Here is a 26,922-nt window from a genome sequence, read left to right on the forward strand (position 1 = left end):
GGAATACAGTCTGTTCCATGCCTCGGCAAGATGTCTAAAGGACTGAACCCCTCAGGAACTGGTGGCAAAAAACGATTTCCAGATCCAGCATCCCAGCCAGCCAGTAGCAAGACTTCCCGCTCGCTCCTCACAGTTGAAAATGTGAAAAAACTTCAAGAGGAAGACCCTGTTGCTAAATCAGATCTTGCTCAATGGTCAATAGAAACATATATTAAAGAGAGTAATCGCTTTTTGAATGCAAGTGGGACCAATACAGTGGGAAGCAGGGAGCAGACTGTGTCATATGAAGAAGAATCAGGAGTTCCTCATGAAGGTTACTCAGAAGATGGTGAAGAAGCTTCAGGAAAAGGTAGCAGTAGCTTATTTTCCTAATATGTACCTGGAAGTACATTCCTTGAGTTTCTTCCATAAAACGGTCAATCTGTGACAGAGATTACTAACTAAATATTCTTTTAAATAAAGTTCAAAGGTGTCTGGAGATGGATTGGTCTAGTTCAGGGAAGTGTTTTCCTCAATGGGCCTGAAACCCATCTTTCTCTCCCAAAAATTCTCTTGCCAAGAGGCCCCACTGAAAAAAACTATTTTGCATTCAGCAAAACTATTGGAACGTGTCTGTACTGTGCATTCACAAAGAAACAAAAGTGAAGAATTAAATAAATCTCAGTACTCAGTAAGCTTTAAAACATGTTGGGAGGTATCAGTGGAAAAACTCAGAACTTGGTTCTTAGTTTTATAGTGACAATTCTTAGGATGCTCCGGGGACAGAAGGATAAAAATGGGTACTTGGGCTGTAATTTTTAAGTGAGCTGAATGTGGTTGGAGATATATTTTTGTTTTATCCCTTTAGTTGAACAGATTTTGAGATTTTTTATAGATTACGTAGACAACTCCGTTATTCCCCTCCTGATTCAGCCCTATCTCTTAAGCTAACCCCCCCAAATCTTACAAACTTTTCTCATAGGAGAATTGCTGTAACCCTTTGATCATTTTGAAGGCCCTTTCTGGAGATCTTTTGCAGATTTTCCATCTCTTCAGAACTGCAAGCAACATTCCTAGTGAGGACTCTTCATATATTTACTTAAAGGCATTCTAATCTTAGTAATTTTAGTTTCCATTCCTTTCTGATGTCCCCAAACATGTAATTTGTTTTTCACAATGGTAGATCAACGATTCCATCAGATTGTCCATTACATCCCCCAAATTATTTTCTTGGTCAGTCATTGCAAAATTTTAAAAAATTGCAAAATCAAAAAATATTTATAGTTAGAAACTTTTATGATAACAAACACTTTTTTCACTGAATTGGTATTGCAATGTTATATTAAAGTTTGAAGCCATCTTGGTGGAGCTCCTGATATCCTTTTTTGGTTTAACTACTCAGAAGAGTTTTGGGTCCTCTGCAGACCTGGCCTCTTCCTTGCTCAGCCCTCTATTTCAGGTCATTTATAGAGAAGCCAAAAAGATGGCTTCCAGCAGAGATACGTGGTAGATATTGGTAACATCTCTCCATCAATTCATCTACTTCTAAAACAAAAATTACAGTGACCCCACCTTTATTGAGCCAAGTTATATTAAAAAATCATCATGGGGTGCTGTGGTTAAAAACTAGAAAAACGGAAGGGAGGGGGAGTATGTTTGATCGATAGGAGAACTATTCCTGCATGGATAGAGATAAGAATGTACTGTAGCTTTGTTTTTCTCTGGCACAACACAGCCCTCTCTTGTAGATCTAGGACAGTGTTTCTCAACCTCAGCAACTTTAAGATGGGTAGACTTCAACTCCCAGAATTCCCCAGCCAGCATTCACCCACAATTCTTTTCCTGTTACAATATGTGTGAATTAGACCTTAACCTCTTCTCCATATACTGCTGCTGAGTTTATCCTTCAAGGGAGAGCTGCAGCTAGTCCTAACTTTCTGACAAACAGGCCTATATGATACAAGCATTTAGTTCATGCTACCAGATCTAGGATGCACAAATTCAGACAGCTACTAAACACTGAAGTTAGAGGTTTCTGCATCTGTTTGCTTCCATCCACTAATCATCCAGGATTTTTGCAGCCCTAATTTACCATAGCCATGCTTTATGTTAGAATGGGTTTTGGCCCAAACCCTGGATTTTGCTCCAGACCCCTTCCTGTAGGCTGTAGGACATCTTTAGGGTTGGGGCCAAAGCTCAGCATGGGAGCATTCAATTGCAGAGAAGAACTGTTTTTCCTTGGTAGTTAAAACTTAAGGACCCTCCACCCCCATGAAAAGTATTAGGTGATGAAACATTTAGCAAATAGCACTTGAAGGATGAGCTGGCTTTAAACTACTTGGCACCTGTTCTGAAGGAGAAAGATGCAGGACAAAGGTTGCTATGCTTAAAGGCTCTTGCAAGTTTTGGCTTGAGGGAGAAAACACCCTTGCTCTTCTCCTCCCACCCAAACCTCTCCTCTCCACTCCCAGATCCCCAGCAGCATGAAGACTTTGGCTTGCAGGTAATGTCACTCAAGTGCCTGCAACTTCTTAGATCTCTCCACAGCGTTTTTTGAGGGAAGAAGGCAAGGGACAGCCCAGGCCAGAACTCTCATGAGAATGCTCCTTCTAGAGTGTCTGCAAACACTTGGCCTCCTAGTGTTTCCGTTTGGGGAAAGTTGTGGGACCAGCCAGTCCAAGATGCCATTGCATGTATTCCAGCTGTTCTCCATTCACTGATGGAGGAGAGCTCTCACAGGTTGGAGTCAGCTTGGGGGCTGGATCAGGCCTGCAGCTTGGAGGGTTCCTATCCTACTCCCCTTGATAAGGGGACATGTAACGTATCTTGCACAGACATGACAGAAGACATAATCCATGATATGAAATATTCTGGAATGCATTAAGTTGACATGAATCCTCATTAAAAAACACTATCTAACCAATGGAATCAGAAAATCAAATGCGAGAACTTTAAGGCATTTGAGGATTTACTTGCAAATCAAAAATGGATAATCTTGCATCTAGTAGAACTAGTGAAAGCAACTTTCACACTTCTATTTTTATGATTTGAAAAGCCATCTTTTTTCTCCCCCCATTTAGATTTCCAGACAAGACCTCTGTCAACTTCAATTCCTGAAGCTCAGTCATCAAAGTAAGGATAGTTTCTGCCTATTTCGGTCACATTCTTCCTAACACTGACTAATAGCAGGAATTGCACTGTGTCTGAACACTTCATTAAGTAGGGCAACCAGATCTGCAAAAATTCAGACATTGATTAGATGGCAGCAAAGAAACACAGAAATATCTAACGTTTGGGGCCATTTATTTAGTCCAGATCTGGTTGCCCTAAATTAAACCCTCCAACAGAGCCAACAATGGTGCCTGTTTCTACTCCTCCTCTTCTATCACAAGGTTCTGAGGACACAGAAACAGTGTTACCCCCTATTTTAGGGATGTGTTAGATTCAGTGGTAGGACTGAGTCCTAGTCCAGTTGCTCCTCTGGCATTTCTCCTCCCAAGCTATCTCAGCATAATGGAGGGCAGATTTCCATTTTCAGTTATGTACCATCTGAGTGCACCCATCATACTAAAGCATGGCTGGTTTAACCATTGTGTGAGGATCATGGCCCTTGCACTCTTATTAGTAGAAATCCACAGTACAAGCCATTAGGATATACAAAGATTCTTTAATAAGGAGAATTGACCAGCACTCTGTTTAAGTCACGAATAAGGCTTCGCGCCCAAAGCATTTGAATTAAAACTTTTCCTTTCCCCCTCCTTCCTTGTTGCCATGGCTACCAGTCACTCATGTGCCCTCTCTGTCCTTTGATCTTCCCAGATGGTGCCAGGCTATGATAAAGTTTCCCCCAAACAACCTTTTACAATCTGCAGGAATGCAAGCCTTCCTGCTTTCACACTGTTCCAAACTGCACTATCTCTAACGCTGTACTCTAATGGTTTACTTGACTAACTCAAAACCCATGTCAGGAGGATGAATCCAGATGCCATCAACTATTGCTTCTGGATTGCTCCAGTTCTGAGACATTGTTTATGGAATAAATCATAAGTTGCTGGGTCACACAACATACTAAGCCGTAAATCATGGTATATAAACTCAACGGCTGGATTGACGTAGTCTCTTAAACCCAAACCAAAAGTCACATTTAGCCCAGGGCATGAAGCCTGTCCAAGTGGCGTAGTGTGTCTCTTCTTCTGCATATCACAACCCAGAGCACCCCCTGTTGCTTCTGATAAAGCCTTGCTGATTATCATGGGACTTTTATTGTTTGTTTGTTTGTTTGTGTAGCTATTTGATCTGAAAAACATTGAAAGGAAAGCTATAATTAAGCCCACCTCTTTTTACAGGGGATGGAAGTTGAATAATCATAGAACAATAATAGGGAAAATTGATCCTGGTCCCCAGATATCAGAAAAGGCACTGGTGGATATTTTAGATCATAGGTAGGCAAACTTTTGGGACAGTGGACATGTTTGGCATTCTGAGGACACATTTTAGGTGCCACACAAAATGGCTGCTGGGAATGTTGCACCAGAAGACAACGTCACCGTATGTTGAGATGGCCCCGTCCTTTCCTTTAGCCCAGCAAGATGCTCTATGTCACCCCTAAATTAGCTTCCTCTTTTTTTCCCGTGCTCATGAGCATAGCGTAGAAGAAAGCAGATGATCGTTATTTCAGTAAAGTGTGATCTTCCTCCTCAGAGTTGCACTCCATCTTTTGCACCCACAACAGTTTTAATGGATATGTCACTGAAATAAAGCGCTCAGAACATTTTAGAGAGTCCTTTGCAGATTGTTGTATTAAGTAAATGGTAATATATGTAAGAACTATTAATGAGCAAGCAAGCATACAGTAGTTCTTGTCATTAACAACGATGCTCAGAAACAACAACATTGATTTAGCAGAAACTGGCTTCATTTATGAGGAGCGTGAAGCTAAACGTCCCTTTCATAAATGAGCAATTCTGATTTTCCCAATGCATAATGACATCTCTCGCACCACTGCAGGAATTTAAGTGTGATAAAAGCAGGTGAGCAAGAGTATTCATTTGATTTTTTTCCCCCTTAAAGCCAAGAGAGAGGCAGAACTGAATTCAAAGTTCCTTTTCCTGTTTCTCTTTTTTCTTTCATGTTTGATATTTGGAAGATTTAGGACTCTTTATATAAGGAATAATAATAATAATAATAAGCTGCTTCTGCACTGTTGCCAACATAACTGCATGGACACATGTAGGTTATCCTCAGATTGACAGATTTATAATATATAGAATGATTGACTGAATGACTGAATGAAAATATATACACACACACACACGCACACAGAGAGAGAGAATGAGAGAGAGAGAAACAGTATATATTTTCAAATGTTTTGAATGGTCTTATGTCAGGGCCAGCTTCGCTTCGCAATAAGGCACAGACTCACTTAATGGGTATTAAGGATTTCTGGTTTATTGGAATGATAGCTGACAGAATGAAAAACGGGAATGGGGTAGGTAGTGTGGGGGCGCCCCTTTTATACCCTCCTGTATTGCCCCGGGCTTCCCCACCCCTCAATGCCTCGATCCCTCTTGATGGGACCCTTGATGGCTGCTTGGGCGTTTTCCCCGGTGTCTGCTTTGTCTCCCTGCGACGGTTGTGTCCTCCGGGGCACCATGTGCGTCTTATCTTCATTCCTCTGACGTCTCTCTTTTCAGTTGCCTATGGGTCCATGGGTGTGGGTGCCTTTGGGTGCTTGTGTTAATCCCTGGTTTGATTATCTCCTTCCTCTTTTCCTTAATGATCATGATCCACGTTGTGAGGCTCTTTGTGCCTTGCAACGAGGTCATGACACTTATTTCTGAGAAGGTATACTTATGTTCTTTTAAACAATTTGTTTTTGTAAAATGGATCTAATATATTTGTCTAAGTATTTTGAATATATTTGCAGATGAAGAAATAATTCTGAAATGCATTGGACAATAACCACCAATATGCATATTTTTTTCTCTCCTGTCTTATGTGATACACGTAATATTTTGGGGTTATATATTTCACTGGCATATCTGCAGAATAAGGTCAACAAAGTCAGGATGGGAGCCACAACAGTGCGATTGAAGCTTTGCCCATTTATACTTGCTTATGAAAAACAGTGGAGCTTTGATTGGACTATTGCATCCACCATCTTGATTTAGGTGACAATATTCCTGCAGACTCCCCTGATATTTCAGACTGGTCCCTTCTGGTACAAGGCAAGCTAACCAACATCACCTGCTTTATAGGTGTCATGCGCTGCCTACCTCTGAATAATGCTCAGACACTGGTTCTGTGGAACAGGCTCTGATTTATTCACGGTGTAGGTACAGTATAGAAAAAAAAGCTGAGAGTGACAGGAGCGCGCCGGTGCGGGGTTTAAATACCCCGCGCCGGTCAGCGCCCCCTCACTCGCGGTTACGTCACCCCCCTTTGTCCAACACGTTGTCCTGCCGGTAGGTGAGGGGTTGCGAGGCCCCGCTGGCGTTCCGGGATCGCCCATCATCGGTTTCTCTATTCCTCCGGTGATTGCTGTCAGCTGGGCGATCTCCGTTGCGTTAGCGCTAACAGCTTGGGTGCGCCTCGCGATCCGTTTAGCCATTGTTTCTTGTCCTTCAGTCTTTGTGAGTTGATGGCTACTTATCTTGAGCCCCTTCCCCTGTTTCCTTGCTATTGTCATGTGTGCCATTGCGCTGATGTCTTCAGCTCAACGGCACTCATGACAATAGGCAAGATTGTGATAATTTTAATTTATTCTGCTATTGCTTCTCATGTTTTTTTTTAAAATGTATTTTGGTGTAATGTTATTTAATAATTATCTTCCATTATTTATAGTAATGTAGTTTGGTTATAAATTATTACAACAGTTAAGTAAAGAAATAGTCCCCGTGATAACAGCAGAGTGTCTTCCTGAATTTTTATTCACCTCCTGCAGAAAACGGGAAGTTGCCAATTTGGAGACTCAGACCGAATGGAGTTATTCAGACAGCTTTGCAGACCTGAGTATGCAAAGTAAGTTCTTGAAGTGGTTGTGCTGAGAGTTTGGGTTTCAAAGAGAATGGTAGGAACAAGAAAATAGAATTATTTTTTTGTTCCTACCATTTCCTCTAGGCCATCCTAGGGTTCCTCTAGGGCATCCTCCTTTGCCTACCTGCATATAACAAATCAGTGGGGCTTTGATCACCAACTTGACTTTTTTGACCCATTCCCCTTCCCTGTGGTCACCCTGATTCAACCCTGCTCAGTGCAGAAATCCACTAAACTGTTTCCAAAGCTGGCCTGCCAACCAGCTAGATCTTGCTCTAACTTCTCCACATACTTTTTAAAGTGCAGTGTCCATAATTGGAAACAGTGTGACTAAGAAAGCTTACGAAGAATTGTATCAAAAGCTTCTTAGCACTAAAATAAATGATATTTTCTTTAGGTAAAGCAAGAAGAACTGTTATGGTTAGAACACTGACTTCCCAGTTTCATAAATTTAACAATAGTCACAATTTTGTTTGAAGTTAATAACCAGATCCTGGGTAACTGTGGTAATTTTACATTCTGCAAAAAAGAATCTGACTCACCTGTTGATGAAGAATTGGAACTATAAAAATTTTTTAAAAAATTAAAGCCCTGTTGATTAACAGATATTCTTGCCCAAAGAGATGATACATTATTGTGCTGTTTAATTTGTTGAAGCCTAAAGGCATGTTAGTTACAGTATTAGAATTCTCTATCAGTACGAATCCCTGGTGCAATATAATGAGAATTCAGTTTTGGAAGCATAAAACTTGTAAAGTTCTTATTTAGCAGAGACCAAAGATTTGTATTGCTCAGAAGATGGATGAGGTGCATAAAGAGTTAGCAATTCTTCTATTTTCTCCTCTAGAGAGTTAGCTTTAATTGCTGTGTCTTTTAATGAGAAACAGATGGGATAATATGACCTCTAATACGATACTTTTGCTGCTTCCCATACCAAAGACTGTGATGTAACTTTTTTTGTTCCTTCCAGTCAGAGCTGACTCCTGGTGACTGCCTGGACAAGTCCCTGCAGTTTTCTTGGCAAGATTTTAGAAGTGGCTTGCCATTGCCTGTTTCTTAGGACTGAGAGAGAGTGACTGGCCCAAGGTCACCCAGCTGGCTTTATGCCTAAGGCAGGACTAGAATTCACAGTCTCCCAGTTTCTAGCCTGGTGCCTTCACCACTGGACCAAACTGGCTCTCTCTGTTTAAATGGTAGCTGAGGCCATAAATTTCATAGGAGCATGGTCTGAAATAATTACAACATGTCACATGCTTTAAATTCAGTTATTAAAGAATAAGGTACCAGGAAATAAACTAAAGAAAAACATTTTTTTTCTGTTTTCAGAGAAAAGAAAAGGAAGTATATTTTATGTTAGGAAGTATCAAGAGGCATCAAATATCTTCTTAATTAAATTCAGGCATGTGAATTTGCAAACACCAAGAATAGCATTTTGATAGTAGCAGGTTACAGCCTAAACAAATGAACTCTGATCGTTATATGATCCACTGATTTAGTATGCCAATACTGAAAACAATTATGTATTTGTTTTGGAGGATCTGTAAATTGGGCTATGTAGATTCCGGATTGCTAAATGTTGATCATTCAGTCTGACATGTTAAAAACAACCTTCTCATATTTCTTCTTCAATTTCTTTCTTTTAGAAAATTAACTAATCAAAATTGTAACATTTGAATTACCACCATGTCCAAGTTTTTTCTCACCTTTTGGGAGAAAATGCATCTCCCATAAGAAAGCAATTTCAATTGCCCTTTTAAAGACTTAGATAATTCTTAAAAGGAAACCCCAATCTCTTGATACCCCGTGTTTCAAACGATGTTGCCTTCAAATAAAATAATATAGAAATTGAGAAGAAGAAAAAGGCATTGTATCTGGAGTATCCGTTCCAGATCAGAAATAAAAGTCAAAGAAACCTGAAAGGTGGTAGATGATAAAAACAAGAACACACACACAAAAAATGACACTTTCCTGACTGTACAAAAAATCATATTATAGCAATTCTACCACCCCCAGTAATAGTCATACAGCAATAAAAATATTTTAAAAATTAAAAATAAGTCTTGTAACTCTTAAGTCTGCAGTGGTCAGTATTGTACAGAGCATTCCTGATAACACCTACATATAGTAATAAACAGTAATTATTAATATTACATGAAACAATAGGGAAGGGAAGGGAAGAGAAGACAAGAAACAATTATATGGAAACATAGAACCTTTAAATAAATGTTAAATGTTTAAAAAGGGAAGCACTGGGAGGGTGGAAAAGAAAAGTCAAAACACAGCTGTAAATTGTAACTTTCTTGTATCCAAAGACATAAATATATAGAAGAAGGAATAATGGAAACCCGATTCCATACTGAAGATTCTTCTCTTGAGCAATATCAAGTCAGTTGTATTCTGACTCTATATTGTAACATAATGAAAAATAAAAAATAGGAATTCTAATTACAAATTCTTGATGTGACAAGTTGTATTATTGGAGAATTGATTCTATAGTAGTTATCCTCAGATATAATGTGATACAAAATTAAATGCAATTCACCTGATAAATCACTGAGTTTGATTTTTGTCATAATATTTCTATTTAAAAACAGAGGAAAAGGACCAGAGAAGTACAGATGGAAAAGAAAAAACTGAGAAAATAGAAAGTAGTAAGTTGCAAAAATGGCAATATTTCCTTAATGTTCCTGAAGTTGGCATCAAGTCCAATCCTATTGGGATTTCTTAATGTTTAGAAACCATTAATAGACGTTATAGTAAATCTTAATATGGAAAGATCCAATTGTGTATCATAACATAAAGAGGAAATTCTAAGATACTGGTTGCTTCTACACTAGGATTGTCTATTATTGCTGAGGCAGCATTCTGCAATCAGCTGTAAAGAGAATAAAAATTGTGGTTCTTGCTAGTATGTCTAATTTTGTCATTATAAAGCCAGATTGTGCAATATAGCAAGTCAGAGTCCATATTTAGAAAAATGCATATCATATTCAGTACAATTTAGTGTATTTCTTAAGCAAGCCTTCCTAATAGGGGCTTTATAAATATATTACACTACACTGACCATCATCCACAGTTAAGGAGCTGTAGTTCTTCTATTTGGAGTTCTTAGACCGTATCAGGAGGAAAAGAAGAAAAATGGAAAGTATGGTGGAAGGAATCATGTTCATGGTACCATCAGAGTTCAGCCAGGAACATACAGAAGAGCAAAATCTGACAACCACTAAGTCACATTACTAAAATAAACAGAAGTCTTCCAAATTGGAATAAGGTTTGGATGTGCCAGCAATACCAGGATAGATCTTATATAACTCCTGGAAGAGCCTGTTTCTCATGATTTTTTAAGGAATTCCCAAACCGCCTCCTGGTTTCTGAAAAGGCTGTACCATTCCAAATGGGTCTTCTCATAGAGACTGGGGAGAGGGGAGTAGTTCCTAAAAGGAAAAGGCAGGCACTGGTAGACTGGTCCACACTGGAGCCAGCCAGTGGACGGGAAGGGCAAGAAGCAGAGGAATGATCAATCTGTTTGTGCCGTGGCCATAGACTGGGCTGAGTACCAGCCTTGCCCTTGCCCAAGCCACTGCAGTCTGGACTGGAATGTCTGAAGTTGGCTTAAGACCAGTCAAAGAGTGTGTTTGTAGCTCAGGGTTGAACTGTGGAGCCCTTGGTGCTCTCTGAGCCTTGTTGTTTCTTGCAGTCGTTTCATTGCCAGACTAGGGAACATCTTCAGTGCCCAAAAATGTTGCCTAGTCAGGCAATGAAAGATCTTCAAGAAAACAACAAGGCTCAGAGAGCACCAAGGACTCCACAGTTGGCTTAAGAATCAGTTACAAGTTGCAACTTAGGCAGCCATGCAAAATGGCCTGATGTCTAAGCATGCGTGTTGGTTTCCACAGCCCCTCCTTTCCCTGTTTCTGACCCAACCTCTAGGAAAACAGGTCTTCACTTGTACAAACCCACGTACAGTCCTTAGTAACCCACGTGCTTAGGCTATCCTGCATTTACACTTTTTACCCAGAATCCTTCCATGGTATTGCTTCTCCTGTTCCCTTTCATGTACCTAGACCTACATCATCTCTAGAGAAGGCTTTCACTTGAGACTTAATATGTGTTCAGGCCTATCACTTTTTTGTTATTGTGATTTCAGGAGAAATACTCTATAGTGCAGAAGAAGGAGGAATGTCTGAGACTGAGACGGAGACTCACGGTATGCTATGTTCTATTAAAGGTCCTCTGAAACCCTGAGCTATTTCATACAGAAATAAAATGGTTCCACAGCCATTTGCCCATGGAGAATTTTGCAGATTTGCAGTACCTCTAAGTTAAGAATTACCTATTACATAAAAATCTGTGAACTCAGCATTGATATTTCAAGATAGACCGCAGTGAGTAGATGCTTCAGTGGCCTGCATGAGAGAATGAGGTTTTCTCTATTCATAGTACAGCTTTTCCAAGGTCTGCTTTCTATAGCACCAGCGAAGTCTACCATATCCGTGCTTTGCTTCATAAATTACAGCGTATTATATAGTATAACCAGTAACTGCTGTAATTGCTAGACTGTGAATGTGTAGAACATGGAGGTGAAAACACGCTTGTGTCTATGGAACATATCAAAACAGAGCCAAAGAAGAGACATATATAAACCTACTTGGTTACATATTTAGTTATGTATGTTAAGTATATTTTTTTTTTTAAAAATTAAATTATATTTTTTCCTGATCTAAGTTTTCTAATATCTAAATTAGTCATTATTTCTCATTATTCTTGTGGATCTTTTTTCACAGTTAGGGAGCTTGGTCTTCGATTTAAAAAATGGTTATGTAAATAAGTGTAACTTTTATTTATCCAGAATGTTTCCTAGACAGTTCTTGCATATCATTCCACCTGGAATGTTCTTTTGTGAAAAAGGACTAACTTTGGAGTCCTTAGTGCTCTCTGAGCTTGGTTGTTTGCTTGCAGACATTTCATTACCTGACTAGGCTGATGGAGTTTTTAAAGGTTAATAAAAGAACTCCAAGCAGCTAACAGCAATCTTGCAGAGTAGAAGCGTGAACCAAAAAAGGAACTTGCACATTAAGCTTAATTACGTTCAGAAATAAATTCAGTCTTGACACTGTAGTTAGATGAAGAAAAATAGAGATAGCTTACTTTTATTCAGTAGATCTGGATACAAGTAGATTCATAGTAGAAAGCACTTAATCCTCACTGGTTCTTTGTAGACACTTTCTACGTGGAATAGAAAGGGCGAGGAGCTGCATTCTGCAGCCCCCCTGCTTGCATGTCTGCCCCCAAGGTAATGGAGACTGTTAATCCCTAAGCCCAAGAAGGAGGAGGAAGTGGAAGTCAGGTGACCCACCTGACATCCCACAAGCACAATAGAGATGCGTTTGCTAGAGCGACCCCCTTATGCTTATGAGACAATGCTGAGTTGACCCCTGATAATTCCAACGTAGGTAACATCATCAGTGCTAGTGAGTGTGGGGTTCTCTTCTATTGGGATTAACTTTATTTTCTTTCCTATTTTTCCTAGTGAAATCAATTTCATACATTGCAAATCTATACTTCAAAGACAGCACTTCTGAGGAGGAGTCTTTTCCCAAAGATGAGGTAAGATTTCAGATGTCTTATTTCTTCCCCAAAGCAGGATTATCCAGCTTTTGATGCAAACTCAGGGTATTTATTGCAGCCAGAAATAACACAACATACCTTGCAAACTCAAAGCTTTCTGCGTAGAAAACTGGTGTGAAGGCTTAGTTCTGCAAAATTATCCAGAGAGATAAATCTGAGGTTTAGGAAAATCCAACAACACTCTATTTCCAATTCAAGATTCCAGATAATCCAACAACAGCATACAGGTAGTCCTCGCTTAACGATCACAACTGGGACTGGAATTTCAGTCACTAAGCGATGTGGTCATTAAGTGAATCTGACCCAATTTTACAACCTTTTTTGCGGTGGTTGATAAGTGAATCCCTGTGGTCGTTAAGTGAATCACATGGTTGTTAAGCAAACCACATGGTCATTAAGCAAATTGTGTGGTTCCCCACTGATTTTGCTTGCCAAAAGCTGGCTGAGAAGGTAAAAAATGGTGATTGCATGACTGTGGGACACTATGATGGTTGTAAATGCAAACCAGTTGCCAAGCAACCAAATCGCGATCACATGACCATGGGGATGCCACAACAGTTGTAAGTGTGAGGACCGATCACAAGTCAGTTTTTCCAGCACTGTCGTAAGTTTGAACTATCGCTAAACAGATGGTTGTTAAATGACCTGTTACCTGTACAGACTGAACCCCAGGAAAATCAAATGTTGTTTGCCACAGAGATCCAGTCACAGAAGCCATCTCTTTTAGGCAGCCCTTGCTACAAATTCAACTAACTGGATGAGTCACCTTTCTTTCAAGGAGACATCTCCACTCCCTTTGCTCTTTCCTTTATAATTTGCCGTGAGTTGCTGGGCTTGGGACCTGGCCTAACTCAGGCTCTGGATCAGCTGACTCAGAGGCTGCCCCTGTGTCTCCACTGGTCAATCTCTTCAGGCTGTGAATCGGAAGACGCAGACTGATCCCTGACACATATGCATTTTTCGGGAAGCAACTGCATGGCAAAGATTTCTAAAATCATAAACTCGAAAGCTACCGTTGATCCAAAATGTTTCAGAATGGAGATGTTTTCTTGTTATGTGACTGCTCTGGAAAAAGGCAGAGGACACAAATGCTTAAATAATAGGTTGCGTGCAAGAAACGTTCCTCTCCTCCCCGTAGCTTTACGTTCTTTGAGAGCCTTTTTGCACTTTCACCAGCCTCTTTCTCTCTGCCATGTCTCTGTGATGGTGTAGGAAGACTTTAGGTGTGTAAAGCCGTGCAGTGGTCTGAGCACAGAAGATGCAACAACCATTTTAAAGGAGTCTCACTAAATTCTAAGAAACAGTGTCACCGGAGTCAGAGGAGAAAGCAGGGAGCCAGTTCTTTAGGAAGAGAACAGACAATTCCCCACCCAGTGGGTCTCTTGGCGAAACTGAGAGATTCTCAATTCTTAGGGGTCTTCTGCAAATACCAGCTGATTGTGGGCAGGCACTGCTCAGCAGTCTCATTGAGAAGTCTTGAACAGGAGACACCCCTCGTAGTGTGCCCCGTCTGCCACGGAAGGAGTCTGCAATCATGCCTTCCTGCGCCACTTCAAAAGTGGTGTTTTCTGCCAGCATGAGCCCAGCCATGCAGTTTTTCTGCCACGCTTTAATTCAGTCCAGGTACAGTCTACACACCTATTGGCTGTCGTATGGAGATACCTGCGTGCCCCCTCCTCTCTGGTCCCAGGTCGCTACCCTCTGTGGACATTTTTGGGATGGCTGTGGCCAAGGAGAGGAGAGGAACAGGCCCACATAAAGCCTGAACCCCACTGTGCTTTGTAAGGCAAGTCTCAGGCATTAGGCTGCTTCGTGTGAGATGGGCAGTGATGAAATTTGAAATACAAACAAACAAACAAACAAATAAATAAATAAAAGCAGTGCTCCGAAGCACTGATTCACCAGCTCCTTTCTCCACGTGCCTTTGAGGTATCAATAGTTACTGTAAGAACCTGTTATTATAGCCTACTGTATGTTGATAAAGTAGAATTCTAGTATTTCTTGTAATATCCGTTTCCTGACCTGGCCTATCTTGAAGGGCTGACATCAGTCTTGAATGCCTGACAATGTGTCCCCTCCACTTCCACTTACACCAAAGAGGGTCAAGGAGGGGCAATCTTCAGTTTCTTTCTCACCGTCTCCTGTTTTCCAGGAATAACTTCATGTTTTACTAATGGTCGCTGCATGTTTTCTCCAAGGTCCTCTCTGTACTCATCCACACCATCATAACTAAAAAGAAATCCTATTCACAACGTCCACTGTTTTTCTATCCAGCTGCAAATACAAGGTTATTGTTATATGAAAACAATTGTTTTCATGAATGTAGAAGCAGTTTGTTATACTGGATGAGCTATGTATAATCAGGTTTACATACAAAACTTTTCACGCTGCTAATTAAACCTGAAGAAAAAAAATCAATGCCTTGTTTCTTTGAGGATCTTTCCACTGATCTGTGCTCCATCGGTCACTGTGAGTTTTGTACCACTCGCTTGAGGCCTTTACCAAGGCCAGAGGAACTGGAGGGGAAACCAGAAAAAATGGATCTTGTATGTATCTTTCTAAATATTTAATCTGCCAAACAGTCCAATGATTGTGATTTCCTGGCAAACTAATTGCTTTTTTTCCTGATGAAACTGTAGATAAAACTGTAAAATTGTAACGCCATCAATTGTTAATGGTATGAACCTTCCCCACACAGTCATTATTGTTGGAAAAGACCTTTGGCTTTCAAAACTTACACACCTGTTGACCACTAGGGGTAGTAGATGCAGTTTCGCCTAACAGAAGAATTGTGCAGTTTTCATTCCTTGGATGGAAATTCATATTTGCATATCTCTATGTAACATGCCGCCTATTGCCACAATTAACGTCGAACAAGTTTTTAAAAATAGTGGGTGTGCATATTCCTAAGCATTTAAGGCATCTGAATTTGGAATATTTATTAACTACATTTTTATACTGCCATATGGCATAAGGACTCAGAGAAATAGAGATGTCTATAATAGTAGGTATAACGTTTTGCAGTTTAGGAGGAATGTCAGTGCAAAATGACTGACTTTTAAAAATTAATCATAAAATCTTATCCTTTCACAAAAGCTTGAAGTTCCTCCTTTATATACGAAGAAACCTATGCTATTTTAGACAGGGTAAGAACCATATCACCCACAGATAAAATCAGTAAACAGTCTTTACCTTCGACGTATATTGATTCCTTAGATTTAAAATCTGCTTATAAGGCACTTGCTGATAGTTACACACGAATATTTCTGTAACTAAGCTGAACAATAAAGGAGGTAGCAGCAGATGTTATCTGTTTAGTAGCTTTAGAAAGAGTGAGCAGAGCTGAGTCAAAATTACTGATCCTTATTTTTGCCTCTGTATATTGGTATCTATATATTGCCTAGAGTTCATTGGATGAAGGCCATATGTAAATCTCTTAAGTAAGTAAGTAAGTAAATATTAGTGGCTTCATTTGGACTCTTGACCAGGAATACCTGGAGAGACCGTGAAGAGTAAGATCAAGACATCTAGACAAATCCAGGACCAGGAAGGCTGTGGTCCAGGATAATACCATGAGCAGTGTAGAAAATCTAGGCGGAAAGCAGCTAGTTAGGACATTGCCCCTGTCTCAGCCACAGTGGAAAGGCAGATTTGCTCATCCTGACCAAGCTGAGAATGTCCTCCAATCAGCCATTTGGAAAATCAAATGTTTTCCCATTTTAGGGGAAAAAAATCAGGAGATGCCCATGAGCAGTACCAGGACACAAAGCACGCATATTCTTTCCTAGAGATTATTAAATACTGAAAAGAAAATGCCAGTCCTAAGGAGGGTCAGCAGTGGCTGTCCCTCATCTGAACACTGGGGTCCTTTGCAGTTTCTGTGTTGCAGGACATATAAAGAAGTTTTCCAGCAGGTGATACAGGAACTTATGGAGACCCCAGAAAGTGAAATTGACATCCATCCTCATCTCCATCCCCCACTGCAACAAACAGTGATGGAGACCAAGATTAAACATATGCTGGTGGAAGAGTAAGTAATGTTCAAGTTGAAAGTCTCAGTCTCCTACTTGAATTGGGTCCACTTGACAAAGGTATGGTAAGAAAATAATACTCTGGTAGGAAAAAATACTTTGCAGGGAATGGTGGAAACTGAGTATTAGACGTGGACTGCAAAAATCTAGTTGACTAGTGGTCAACTAGATTTTTGCAGTCCACGTCTAATACTCAGTTTCCACCATTCCCTGCAAAGTATTTTTTCCTACCAGAGTATTATTTTCTTACCATACCTTTGTCAAGTGGACCCAATTCCAAATGAAGCACTGGGTGTGGCCATATTTAAGTTTGACAATGTAAGAATTGTCTATGTAAGAAGCAGAGTATCCCTGGGAATGATTTATTTAACTAAAGCATGTTCTTTATTTCATTACTGTTATCAGATCAGGGCTGCAAATTCAAGGAAGATCAGTAGACATCCAGATTAATTGCAGTCCAGTTCTGGCAATGTACCAGATTTCCACTGAATGAAAAGACACTTCAGATAAAGTCGGATGGGGAAGGGTCACAATGAGGCCCAAGGAAATTTGCCTGTCTGTAATTTAGAGTCTTAACTGTCCTTCTCATCCATATATTCTTCAATTGCTTTTCCTGATGAAACATTGCCCATGTGGTTTTATGGTGTAAAATATCTTAGTTTGCCTACTGATCATTTATTTTCAAGTATTTTTCTCCTAGACTACAAGAACAAGGCTTTGAGAATTACAGGGAGATATTTAAGCAATATATAAAACTTGGCGCAAGTGAGTATAAGCCTTGTGTTAATCCAGAACCCATCCCATCCTGCTCTTCCGTCACCTGTTCATTTCTCCAAATGATGCCTCCCTTCCCGCCCTCCGCATCTCCAGAAGTACAAGCTCAAAAGCGAGAACACATATTTCCTTCCTTTTTCACTTTGATAAAAGAGACAAATCCTATGGTCCTTACCATACTGAAGTTCCAAACTATTTAATCTTCTCTTCCCAATATTCAGGCACCAAAATTAGTTTCAGATTATCAGACTATCCACCCAAACCAGCAATGACTGTCCCAGAGAAGCAGTATCCAAGTCCCAAAGAGCTACTGGAGATTGATCTGGAGTTCAAAGCAGAGCAATTAAAGGTGAGTCGATCTACTATACAGTGACCCTTTTTAGTGCCCTCGTACTCATGAACAAGAGTGGGAACTCATTTAAGAAGTTTGTACTCATTACCTTTTCTTTGGGGTCAATAGAAAAATAAAGTGCCATATTCTTTCTCCGACACACAGCGACCTGCAGTTTTTTAATGTATTTGATTGATTTCTATCAAGCCTTTCCTCCCAGGAGCTCAGGGTAGCATAGATAGAATTTCCTCCTCCAATTTTTACCCACAACAATAACCCTGTGACAGAGGTTGTGCTGAGACAGAGTCACCCAGGGAGACTCTGTGGCTGAGGATGGATTTGAACCTGGCTCCTTTCATAAAGGACTAAGAACCTGGGCTCTCTCAGACTCATTTAGCTAATCCAGGTGTGAGCTGATAACATCCCTTGGCCAAAGTTTAGGTGGACCTCCACTTCCAAAAGGCTTCTGCAAAAGATCATTGCAGACCTCTGGTGCAAGTGATGTGTCCCTTCCATGGCAACCAGGTAAGCAAAAAGAAAGAGAAGTCCTACACCCTAGTCTACCATTTCCAGATTTGGGCTGCAAGAACTCAGAAGACCACTAGAAGAACTCTACTACTATCTAGTGGTCATCCAGATTTTGGCATTCAGGTATGGTAGTCCTCTCCTTGTCCTAATGGAAGCACTTCCTTCTCCTGCTCAAATCTAATAGATTTTGCAACATTTGGACCTGTCTTCCTCTTAAAAGAGAGCTGCCTTTTTCATTTCCTTTTTTAAATGGGAGACTTCTGGACTGAATAAACATGCTACCCTAAAAGATCCAGAAATGTAACAAAAATGTTCTAGATAGTTTCAGAAATTCATAATTTAATATTTGAAATGCACAACATCCTGAGAGAATTAATGTTTACATTGTTTACATTACTTTATTTTTATGGGTCATCCCTTCAGAAACTTGGAGGGGATGTTGTTGAGTCGTTAGCTCCTGTTTGAATATGTTGATGTGATGGATTTCGAAGCTGCTGCTGGTTCTCAGGAAAGAGAGACCGCATTCCAGGGAGATAAGAGGACTCGCAGTGTGGAAAGCCTTGGCAGAGAGACAAAGAAAGGTAGAGTAGCCCCGCCCTAGAGTCTCCTGGGTTATTTCCCCGTAGGTCAGTTAGGATAGCTTTAGTCTGGCAAGATTCTGTCTATTCGGCTGGGACAATAAAGAACTAGAGTTGGAATACACTGACTCAGCATCATTTCTTGGTTTGGCCCCAACGGTTATGATCTCTATAGAGACTCTCTTAAGCACCTGTTCTCACTCAGGGTGACAAATACGTTTTATGTGCATCATCTTCTGTCAGACGAGGACTCTAGAATAACACTTATCATAGCCAAATCTGTCGCCTGCAGGGTACAATCACTCTTAACATCAGACCTTTTTTTGTGTGTGCCTTCAAGACAGTTTTTGACTCCTGGAGACTGCCTGGAATTTTCTTGGCAAGGTTTTTCAGAAGTGGTTTGCCATTGCCTGCTTCCTAGGGCTGAGAGGGAGTGACTGGCCCAAGGTCACCAGCAGGCTTTGTGCCTCAGATGGGAGTAGAACTCACGGTTTCCCGGTTTCTAGCCTCATGCCTTAACCACTGCACCAAACTGGCTCTCATAACATCAGGTGTAAGTACAATAAAAGGTATCAAACTTCCCTCCACAAGCTGGACTCGAAAGAGGTGCAACAGTCATTCAAGAGACAGGAACTTCTGATAAGCAGATTTATTGTAGAAAAGCTAATGAAGTCATCGCAAAAGAGTTCCAGGAACTGCTTATGTTTCAAATGCGTGCCCTATCCATAGAGAAGTCACAGTTTAAATTCTTGTGTCTCTTTCTCCCATCCATGCAGCATAACTGGCTTGAAGCCTGTCTCCACCTCTTTCTGACTGTCTTTGATCTGGTAAAGAACTAGTCTGGTTTTCGACTGGTTTATGCTGATCTTGTGAGAATGAGTTCCTTCCGCATGCCTTGCTCTGCTGATCTTGACGGTTACCGATTCCCTTGTGTATATCAATAGTATTGATATACTATTGTACGTTGTGTTATTTTTGTATGTTGTGTTATTTTTATTTGTTTTTTCATTATTGATCCGTGATCACAGTAAAATACATGTCAGTTTGAATATGAGTTAATATCATGCTATAGCTACAAAATGAAAGCAAATGCAATTTTTGTCTGCATCAACAAAAATAGAGGTTCTCAATTATGAGCTTTGCTTTAATTCTGCATTTGTCAGATTCCCCCTGGGTATTGTGTCTTGTTCTGGCCATCACACATTAAGAACCTGTGCAGATAAACTGGGATAGGTGTGGAGATAAGGCAGTGAAGAGCTAGAAAGCACGTCTTCTGAAGAGAGATTGAAGGGACTAACGGGTTTAGAACTGAGAAGGAAGACTGAGGAGGGGATATGAATGAAATGACACACAGGATATTGCCAAGGACTTTTCTCTGTCACCTAGAATGCAGGACACAGAAAAACAGGTTTAAGTAATGGAAAGATTTTTACTGAGTATTGGAAGAGAATCTGCAGGAAGAGCAGATAGACAGTGGGGATGATTGAGTAAGCTCCCCTTTTCAGTGCTGTTATGAAATAAAAATAGGAAAGAGCTTTGGGATGGAAAAGGAATAGAAATTTGCTTGTTTATAAAATTGAAGGACACTTTAGCATGAATGAGAATGGGATGTCATTTTGGAAGCAATATAGATCACTGGTTTCTTTTTTGAAGAGAGTGTCACCAGAACTGAAGACACTGAATCTCCCTCCCCCCTGCATTTTTTTTACCCATCCAAAACACTGCAGATGAGGAAACCAGTTGCAAGAACCACCCTGACTTGAGTCTTGTCCAGCTGATTCCTGAATCCAAACCTCTCCCTTCTCCTGTCTTTCCTAAGCACCAAAATGTATGTTATTTTTAAAATCCTTCTTTTTGATGCTGGGCAATGCTTTGTCTTTTCCAATTGACGCACTGGGTTTTTCAACTATATGTCCAAAGCTATGTGACTGGTGCTGGAGGACCCAGGTTCAAGTCTACCCTTAGCCATGGAAGCTCACTAGGTGACCTTGGGCCAGTCTCTCTCAACCCAACGTATCTTATGGGGTTGTTGTAGGGGAAAATGGGAGGAGGGAGCATTATGTACATTGCCTTCATTTTCTAAATGAAAGGTGGGATATCAATCTAACAAAATAAAAGTTCAAAAAGTTGCATAGGCTTTGAACACAGATGAGTTCAGAGACACAAAGCACCCCATGCCAGGTTTGGAAATCAGACTCAACCAAAAGACAGCCTTTGTTTGTTTTGAAGACCTGTAACTCTGCCTCCCTTAGGAAGGGAGTTAACCTCATACCTCTTTCTTTCACGTATCAAGTCAATTCTTTCTTACTTCCTCTTGTCTGAAATCTTGATCACTTTCTCTGCTCATTAACCAAATGAATATTTTTCTGCCAGAAACTTGGCATGAACAGAACTTAGGAGAACCTATGTTTAAACAGCATAGACAAGGAAATTGTATAGTTATTTGTTTATCTGTAAGCAAATAAGAAAGAATCTTTGTGTTTACTATTAATGAATGTTTTCATATAATTTATTCTTGTTTTCTATTAATTATTAATACTATTAATAAAGGTTTCCATATAATTTATTCTTGTTTTTGTGTAATTTATTCTTACTAGTTATTAGGTAACTATGATTAATTCCAGAGAACCTCTTTCTCCATATCTTTATTTGTTAAACAGCTCCCTTATTTTCACCCTAAATATCTGTTTGCTGAAGTTTATTTATTGTTTAAAATATTGCTTATTGTATTTATTCAACTTGTATGGATGCCCAACTCACAAGTTACTCTGTGCAGTTTACAAATTAAAAAGAATCATATCTAAGACAAAATAAATTGGAAGCTGAAGACAATCCCCACCCCCAAACATTCTGGCTCAAGGCCATCTTAAAAGCTCCCTTTCATTTTAGTGGCTGTACAGCAGGTTGGTACTAGTGAGGTCATATGATCAAATGGGTGTGCCATGTTTCAGAAGGACTGCTGCCTTCCCTCTTTTCTTCTGCTTTCTTCCTCAGCTTTGCCATCCTTTCAAGCCTGTGAAACGATATTATCACAATGGAAAGATATTCTTCCTTCTTTTTCCAGATGGAACGGGCCAAGTTTAATATCCACCAATACACACCCTTTAGAGAAACAAGAATGAATGGTTTGGAGATGTATTAGCTCAAGATTCCTTTCTCTCTGAAAAATAAGAGCCATATGGAATCTGAGTGATGTAAAAGCCTAGGGACGCCTGGTAAGCCTTGTTGGGTGGGGAAGGGAATCCTTGGTTTATCTCTACGATGGCCTCTGGGTTTTGAGATGCACCCCTGGCTTGGTGGATAGAGAGGCAGAATGACAGTGGATTCTACCTCCTTTTCCAGGTACTTCTCTAAAAATTGTCCATTTCTGTATTTGCTGCTGAGCTCTTCCATTAAACTGGAAATTTTAGTATAATCAGGCATAGTTTTGTCAATAAAGAGAAGACCAGGCTACTGAGATAAACTTAATATATCTAGCACTCTATATAAAAATATCTTTCCTTAGCTCTTAATCAATTACCCATCAGGCCGTATTGCTATCCTCATTACTTATATGAGAGAGATTCAGTTCACGTACTTCATCCTTAATGACAGCAAGTCCCATGAACTTCGGGCGTTGTTCACAAATCAGGGCTGTGCAGCATGTTACCAACAAAATGGAAAGCTTAGGTAAGTAAAGGGTAGTTGTCACAACCTACATTTTACAGGGTAGTTGTAATAGTATGATGGAAAATGTTTACAGAGTAATTTTTATATATAAGAAGTCCAAAAATTAGGGCCTAGATTAGGGCCAATCTAGGGATCTGCAGGCTTCCCTTGGTTGATTCCACCATCAGAAAAGCACTGGATAAAAATGGGATTCCTGGAATAGCAATGTGAAAGCCAGGCTTCACTAAGAAGAACATGGGTGCCTGTCTCAAGTTAAAAACTGCCTGGTGATACTCTAGGCTTCTGGAGGAATAGTCTATAGACAGATGAGTCAAAAGTGGAACTTTCTTGCTAAAGTGAGGGTTGTTATGTCTGGCAGAAACCAAACACTACATCCCACAGTAAGAATCAAGCGTAGCACCTTTTTTTACTCAGGGTGACAGATGAGTTTTATGCCCATCATCTTCAGTTAGATGAGGACTCTAGAATGACACTTACCATAGCCAGAGCTGTTGCCTGCAGGGCACAATCACTCTTAACATCAGCCTAACACAACTCCTGGTGACTGCCTGGAATTTTCCTCGTAAGGTTTTTCAGAAGGGGTTTGCCATTGCCTCCTTCCTAGGGCTGAGAGGGAGTGACTGGCCCAAGGTCACCTAGCTGGCTTTGTGCCTAAGGCAGGACTAGAACTCAACCTGGTTTCTAGCCTGGTGCCTTAACCTACACCAAACTGGCTCTCAATAAATAATGACAGACTGACTAAATAAAAGCACATGCTGAATCACCATTTGATCCTTGGTGGTACATCTATCATGTGCACAATGAAACTGAGAAGATGGATTCACATTATTAGAGCACATGTGACTTTTTAAATATTATTTATCTCTAATGAGATTTCAAGGACAATTGTCTCAGCACAGACAGTTATGTAAATCCTTCTCTTGTTCTCATTCTGACAACATCTCTTTGACATGGGTTACACTGAAATACTTCATTTGCAAATATTCAAATGAAAGTCTCTTGACTACTAACATTACAACACATACAGTAAGCTTCTTGGACCTTGTCAAATAAAGCATACACTAGGGGAATAAGGTACCTTGAGTAGATATTTTATTGCTTTTAATATCATCATAAAAGAAGGCTAAGGATTTGACAGCCCAACAATTAAGCCAACAAAGGGCTGAAAATGTTCACAGACCATGAGACCAATAGGTCTGAAGTTATTCTAACCTGAGAAATTTTGCTGTTGCATATATCCTTTCCCCACTAGAAATCCAAAAAATTTCAGTAAGTTTTAATTTTGTTCTTTGCTGTAGGTTAAAGTTGGACCTTTGCACTGGCTCTTCCTTTGATAAGAATGGACACCGGCAGAAATACTGGAATTGGTGGGACTACGGGTGCCATGTTCACATGCCTCCTTTCCAGCCCATCTATATTCAACTAAATGTTTATATCCAGGTTAAAATTAAAGCCCAAGATCAGATTTTCCTTACATTTACGAAGCACCATGATTGTCTCCATCTGAACGTTGGTGCACGGCTAAAAGTAAGTGCTGGTGGCCTTTTTTGTCCATGGGCACATGACTTATTTTGGAAGAATGAGGAGCAAAATGTCTTTATCATTAACTAAAATCAATCATTACTTATACATGGAGATCTAAAAAGTGGGTAAGATTGGCAGATATTGGTCTGCATAGTAAGAGAGTAGGGGTAGCTTGCTCATAATATGACAAGGCAGTTATAACTCCTATGAAGGAGGCTGAGCAAAATCATGAGAAAAATTTTCTTTCCTTCCTATTGGAAATGGGAAGAAGTATTTTTGAATGTTTCTTTATATCAGAAGGCTGTCTTTCATAAGGTGGTATTGAGAAAGGCCTTGTTTCATTTATGGGTTATTGTTTGTAGAATAAGCTCTTCAAAAAGATACATTCTGGGATGAACTTAAGAACTAAATTAATTCTATCTTGTTATTGTTGGAACTATCAGGGGTCAACTCAGCGTTGTCTCATAAGCATAAGGGGGTCTTTCTAGTAAACACATCTCTATTGTGCTTGTGGGATGTCACATGGGTCACCTGATTTCCACCTCCTCCCTCTTCTTGGGTTTGGGGATTAACAAACTCCATTACCTCTTGGGCACACCTGCAAGCAGGAGGTGCTGCAGAATGCGGCTCTCGTCCCTTTCATCTCGCTTGCACACAGACATTTCTATTCCACATAGAGAGTGTCTACAAAGAACCAGTGATGATTAAGTGCTTTCTACTATGAAGCTACTTGTATCCAGATCTACTGAATAAATGTAAGCTACCTTTTTTTTTTCTCTTCATCTAACTACTGTGTGCAGACTGAATTATTTTCTGAACGTAATTAAGCTTAATGTGCAAGTTTTGGTTCACGCTTCTACTTTGCAAGATTGTTGTTAGCTGCTTGGAGTTCTTTTATTAACCTTTAAAAACTCCATCAGTTATGTGTACTTATTATATGGCTCTTTTTCTGTTGATTTGTTTTCTTCTTTTGTCACACTTCTTTTAATCACTATAATTATATTTCTTCAGCAAAGGATCGTTACCTTGTCATGGTGCTGGAGCTTGAGCACCTCAATGATGCCATGAGCTAAACCGTGAAGGGCCACCCAAGACGGGAAGGTCATGACAGAGAGGTCAGACTAAATGCGATCCCTGGGGAAGGTAATGGCAACCCACCCCAGTATTCTTGCCGTGAAAACTAAATGGATCAGTACAACCAGAGATATGTCGGTATACCATCGGAAGATGAGACCCCCAGGTCGGAAGATGGTCAAAATGCTACTGGGGAGGAACAGAGGATGAACTCAACTAGCCCCAGACATGACGACGCAGCTAGCTCAAAGCCGAAAGGACGGCTAGCGGCCGACGGTGCTGGTGGTGAACTGCGAATCCGATGTTCTAAGGATCAACACGCCATTGGAACCTGGAATGTAAGATCTATGAGCCAGGGCAAATTGGATGTGGTTATTGGTGAGATGTCAAGATTAAAGATAGACATTTTGGGCATCAGTGAACTGAAATGGACTGGAATGGGCCACTTCACATCAAATGACCACCAGATCTACTACTGTGGACAAGAGGACCACAGAAGAAATGGAGTAGCCTTCATAATTAATCGTAAAGTGGCTAAAGCAGTGCTTGGATACAATCCAAAAAACGATAGAATGATCTCAATTCGAATTCAGGGCAAGCCATCTAACATCACAGTGATCCAAATATACGCCCCAACCACAAATGCTGAAGAAGCTGAAGTAGAGCAGTTCTATGAGGATCTGCAGCACCTACTGGACAACACACCTAAAAGAGACGTTATTTTCATCACAGGAGACTGGAATGCTAAGGTGGGCAGTCAAATGACACCTGGAATTACAGGTAAGTATGGCCTGGGAGAACAAAACGAAGCAGGACATAGGCTGATAGAATTTTGCCAAGACAACTCACTCTGCATAACAAACACTCTCTTCCAACAACCTAAGAGACGGCTTTATACATGGACTTCACCAGATGGACAACCCCGAAATCAGATTGACTACATCCTTTGCAGCCAAAGGTGGCGGACATCTATACAGTCGGTAAAAACAAGACCTGGAGCTGACTGTAGTTCAGATCACGAACTTCTTGCACAATTTAGGATCAGACTAAAGAGATTAGGGAAGACCCACAGATCAGCTAGATATGAGCTCACTAATATTCCTAAGGAATATGCAGTGGAGGTGAAGAACAGATTTAAGGGACTGGACTTAGTAGATAGGGTCTGGAAGAACTATGGACAGAAGTTCGCAACATTGTTCAGGAGGCGGCAACAAAATACATCCCAAAGAAAGAGAAAAGCAAGAAGGCAAAATGGCTGTCTGCTGAGACACTAGAAGTAGCCCAAGAAAGAAGGAAAGCAAAAGGCAACAGTGATAGGGGGAGATATGCCCAATTAAATACAAAATTCCAGAGGTTAGCCAGAAGAGATAAGGAATTATTTTTAAACAAGCAATGGCGGAAGTGGAAGAAGACAATAGAATTGGAAGGACAAGAGACCTCTTCCAGAAAATTAGAAACATCAGAGGTAAATTCCAGGCCAAAATGGGTATGATCAAAAACAAAGATGGCAAGGACCTAACAGAAGAAGAAGAGATCAAGAAAAAGGTGGCAAGAATATACGGAAAACCTGTATAGGAAGGATAACAATATTGGGGATAGCTTTGACGGTGTGGTCAGTGAGCTAGAGCCAGACATCCTGAAGAGTGAGGTTGAGTGGGCCTTAAGAAGCATTGCTAATAACAAGGCAGCAGGAGACGACGGCATCCCAGCTGAACTGTTCAAAATCTTGCAAGATGATGCTGTCAAGGTAATGCATGCTATATGCCAGCAA

The 26,922-nt window shown here is 40.3% G+C and overlaps 1 protein-coding gene across 1 annotated transcript in view; it reads left to right on the top strand.

Annotated features, from left to right (window-relative positions):
• Window positions 1–30: 30 nt before the first annotated feature.
• The window catches only part of ERICH6B (glutamate rich 6B), a 29,175-nt gene continuing 2,283 nt past the window's right edge, over window positions 31–26,922 (top strand). Inside the window, exons 1-12 of the mRNA XM_063304368.1 lie at window positions 31–349; window positions 3,060–3,111; window positions 6,923–6,999; window positions 11,162–11,221; window positions 12,545–12,621; window positions 15,078–15,188; window positions 16,518–16,672; window positions 17,374–17,438; window positions 17,669–17,796; window positions 21,879–21,966; window positions 22,400–22,553; window positions 23,852–24,080. Coding sequence (XP_063160438.1) covers window positions 31–349; window positions 3,060–3,111; window positions 6,923–6,999; window positions 11,162–11,221; window positions 12,545–12,621; window positions 15,078–15,188; window positions 16,518–16,672; window positions 17,374–17,438; window positions 17,669–17,796; window positions 21,879–21,966; window positions 22,400–22,553; window positions 23,852–24,080 — 1,515 coding nt within the window. The remainder of the gene's footprint in view (window positions 350–3,059; window positions 3,112–6,922; window positions 7,000–11,161; window positions 11,222–12,544; window positions 12,622–15,077; window positions 15,189–16,517; window positions 16,673–17,373; window positions 17,439–17,668; window positions 17,797–21,878; window positions 21,967–22,399; window positions 22,554–23,851; window positions 24,081–26,922) is intronic.

Source organism: Candoia aspera, chromosome 5 (genome assembly GCF_035149785.1).
Source record: "Candoia aspera isolate rCanAsp1 chromosome 5, rCanAsp1.hap2, whole genome shotgun sequence".
Taxonomy (NCBI): Eukaryota; Metazoa; Chordata; class Lepidosauria; order Squamata; family Boidae; genus Candoia; species Candoia aspera.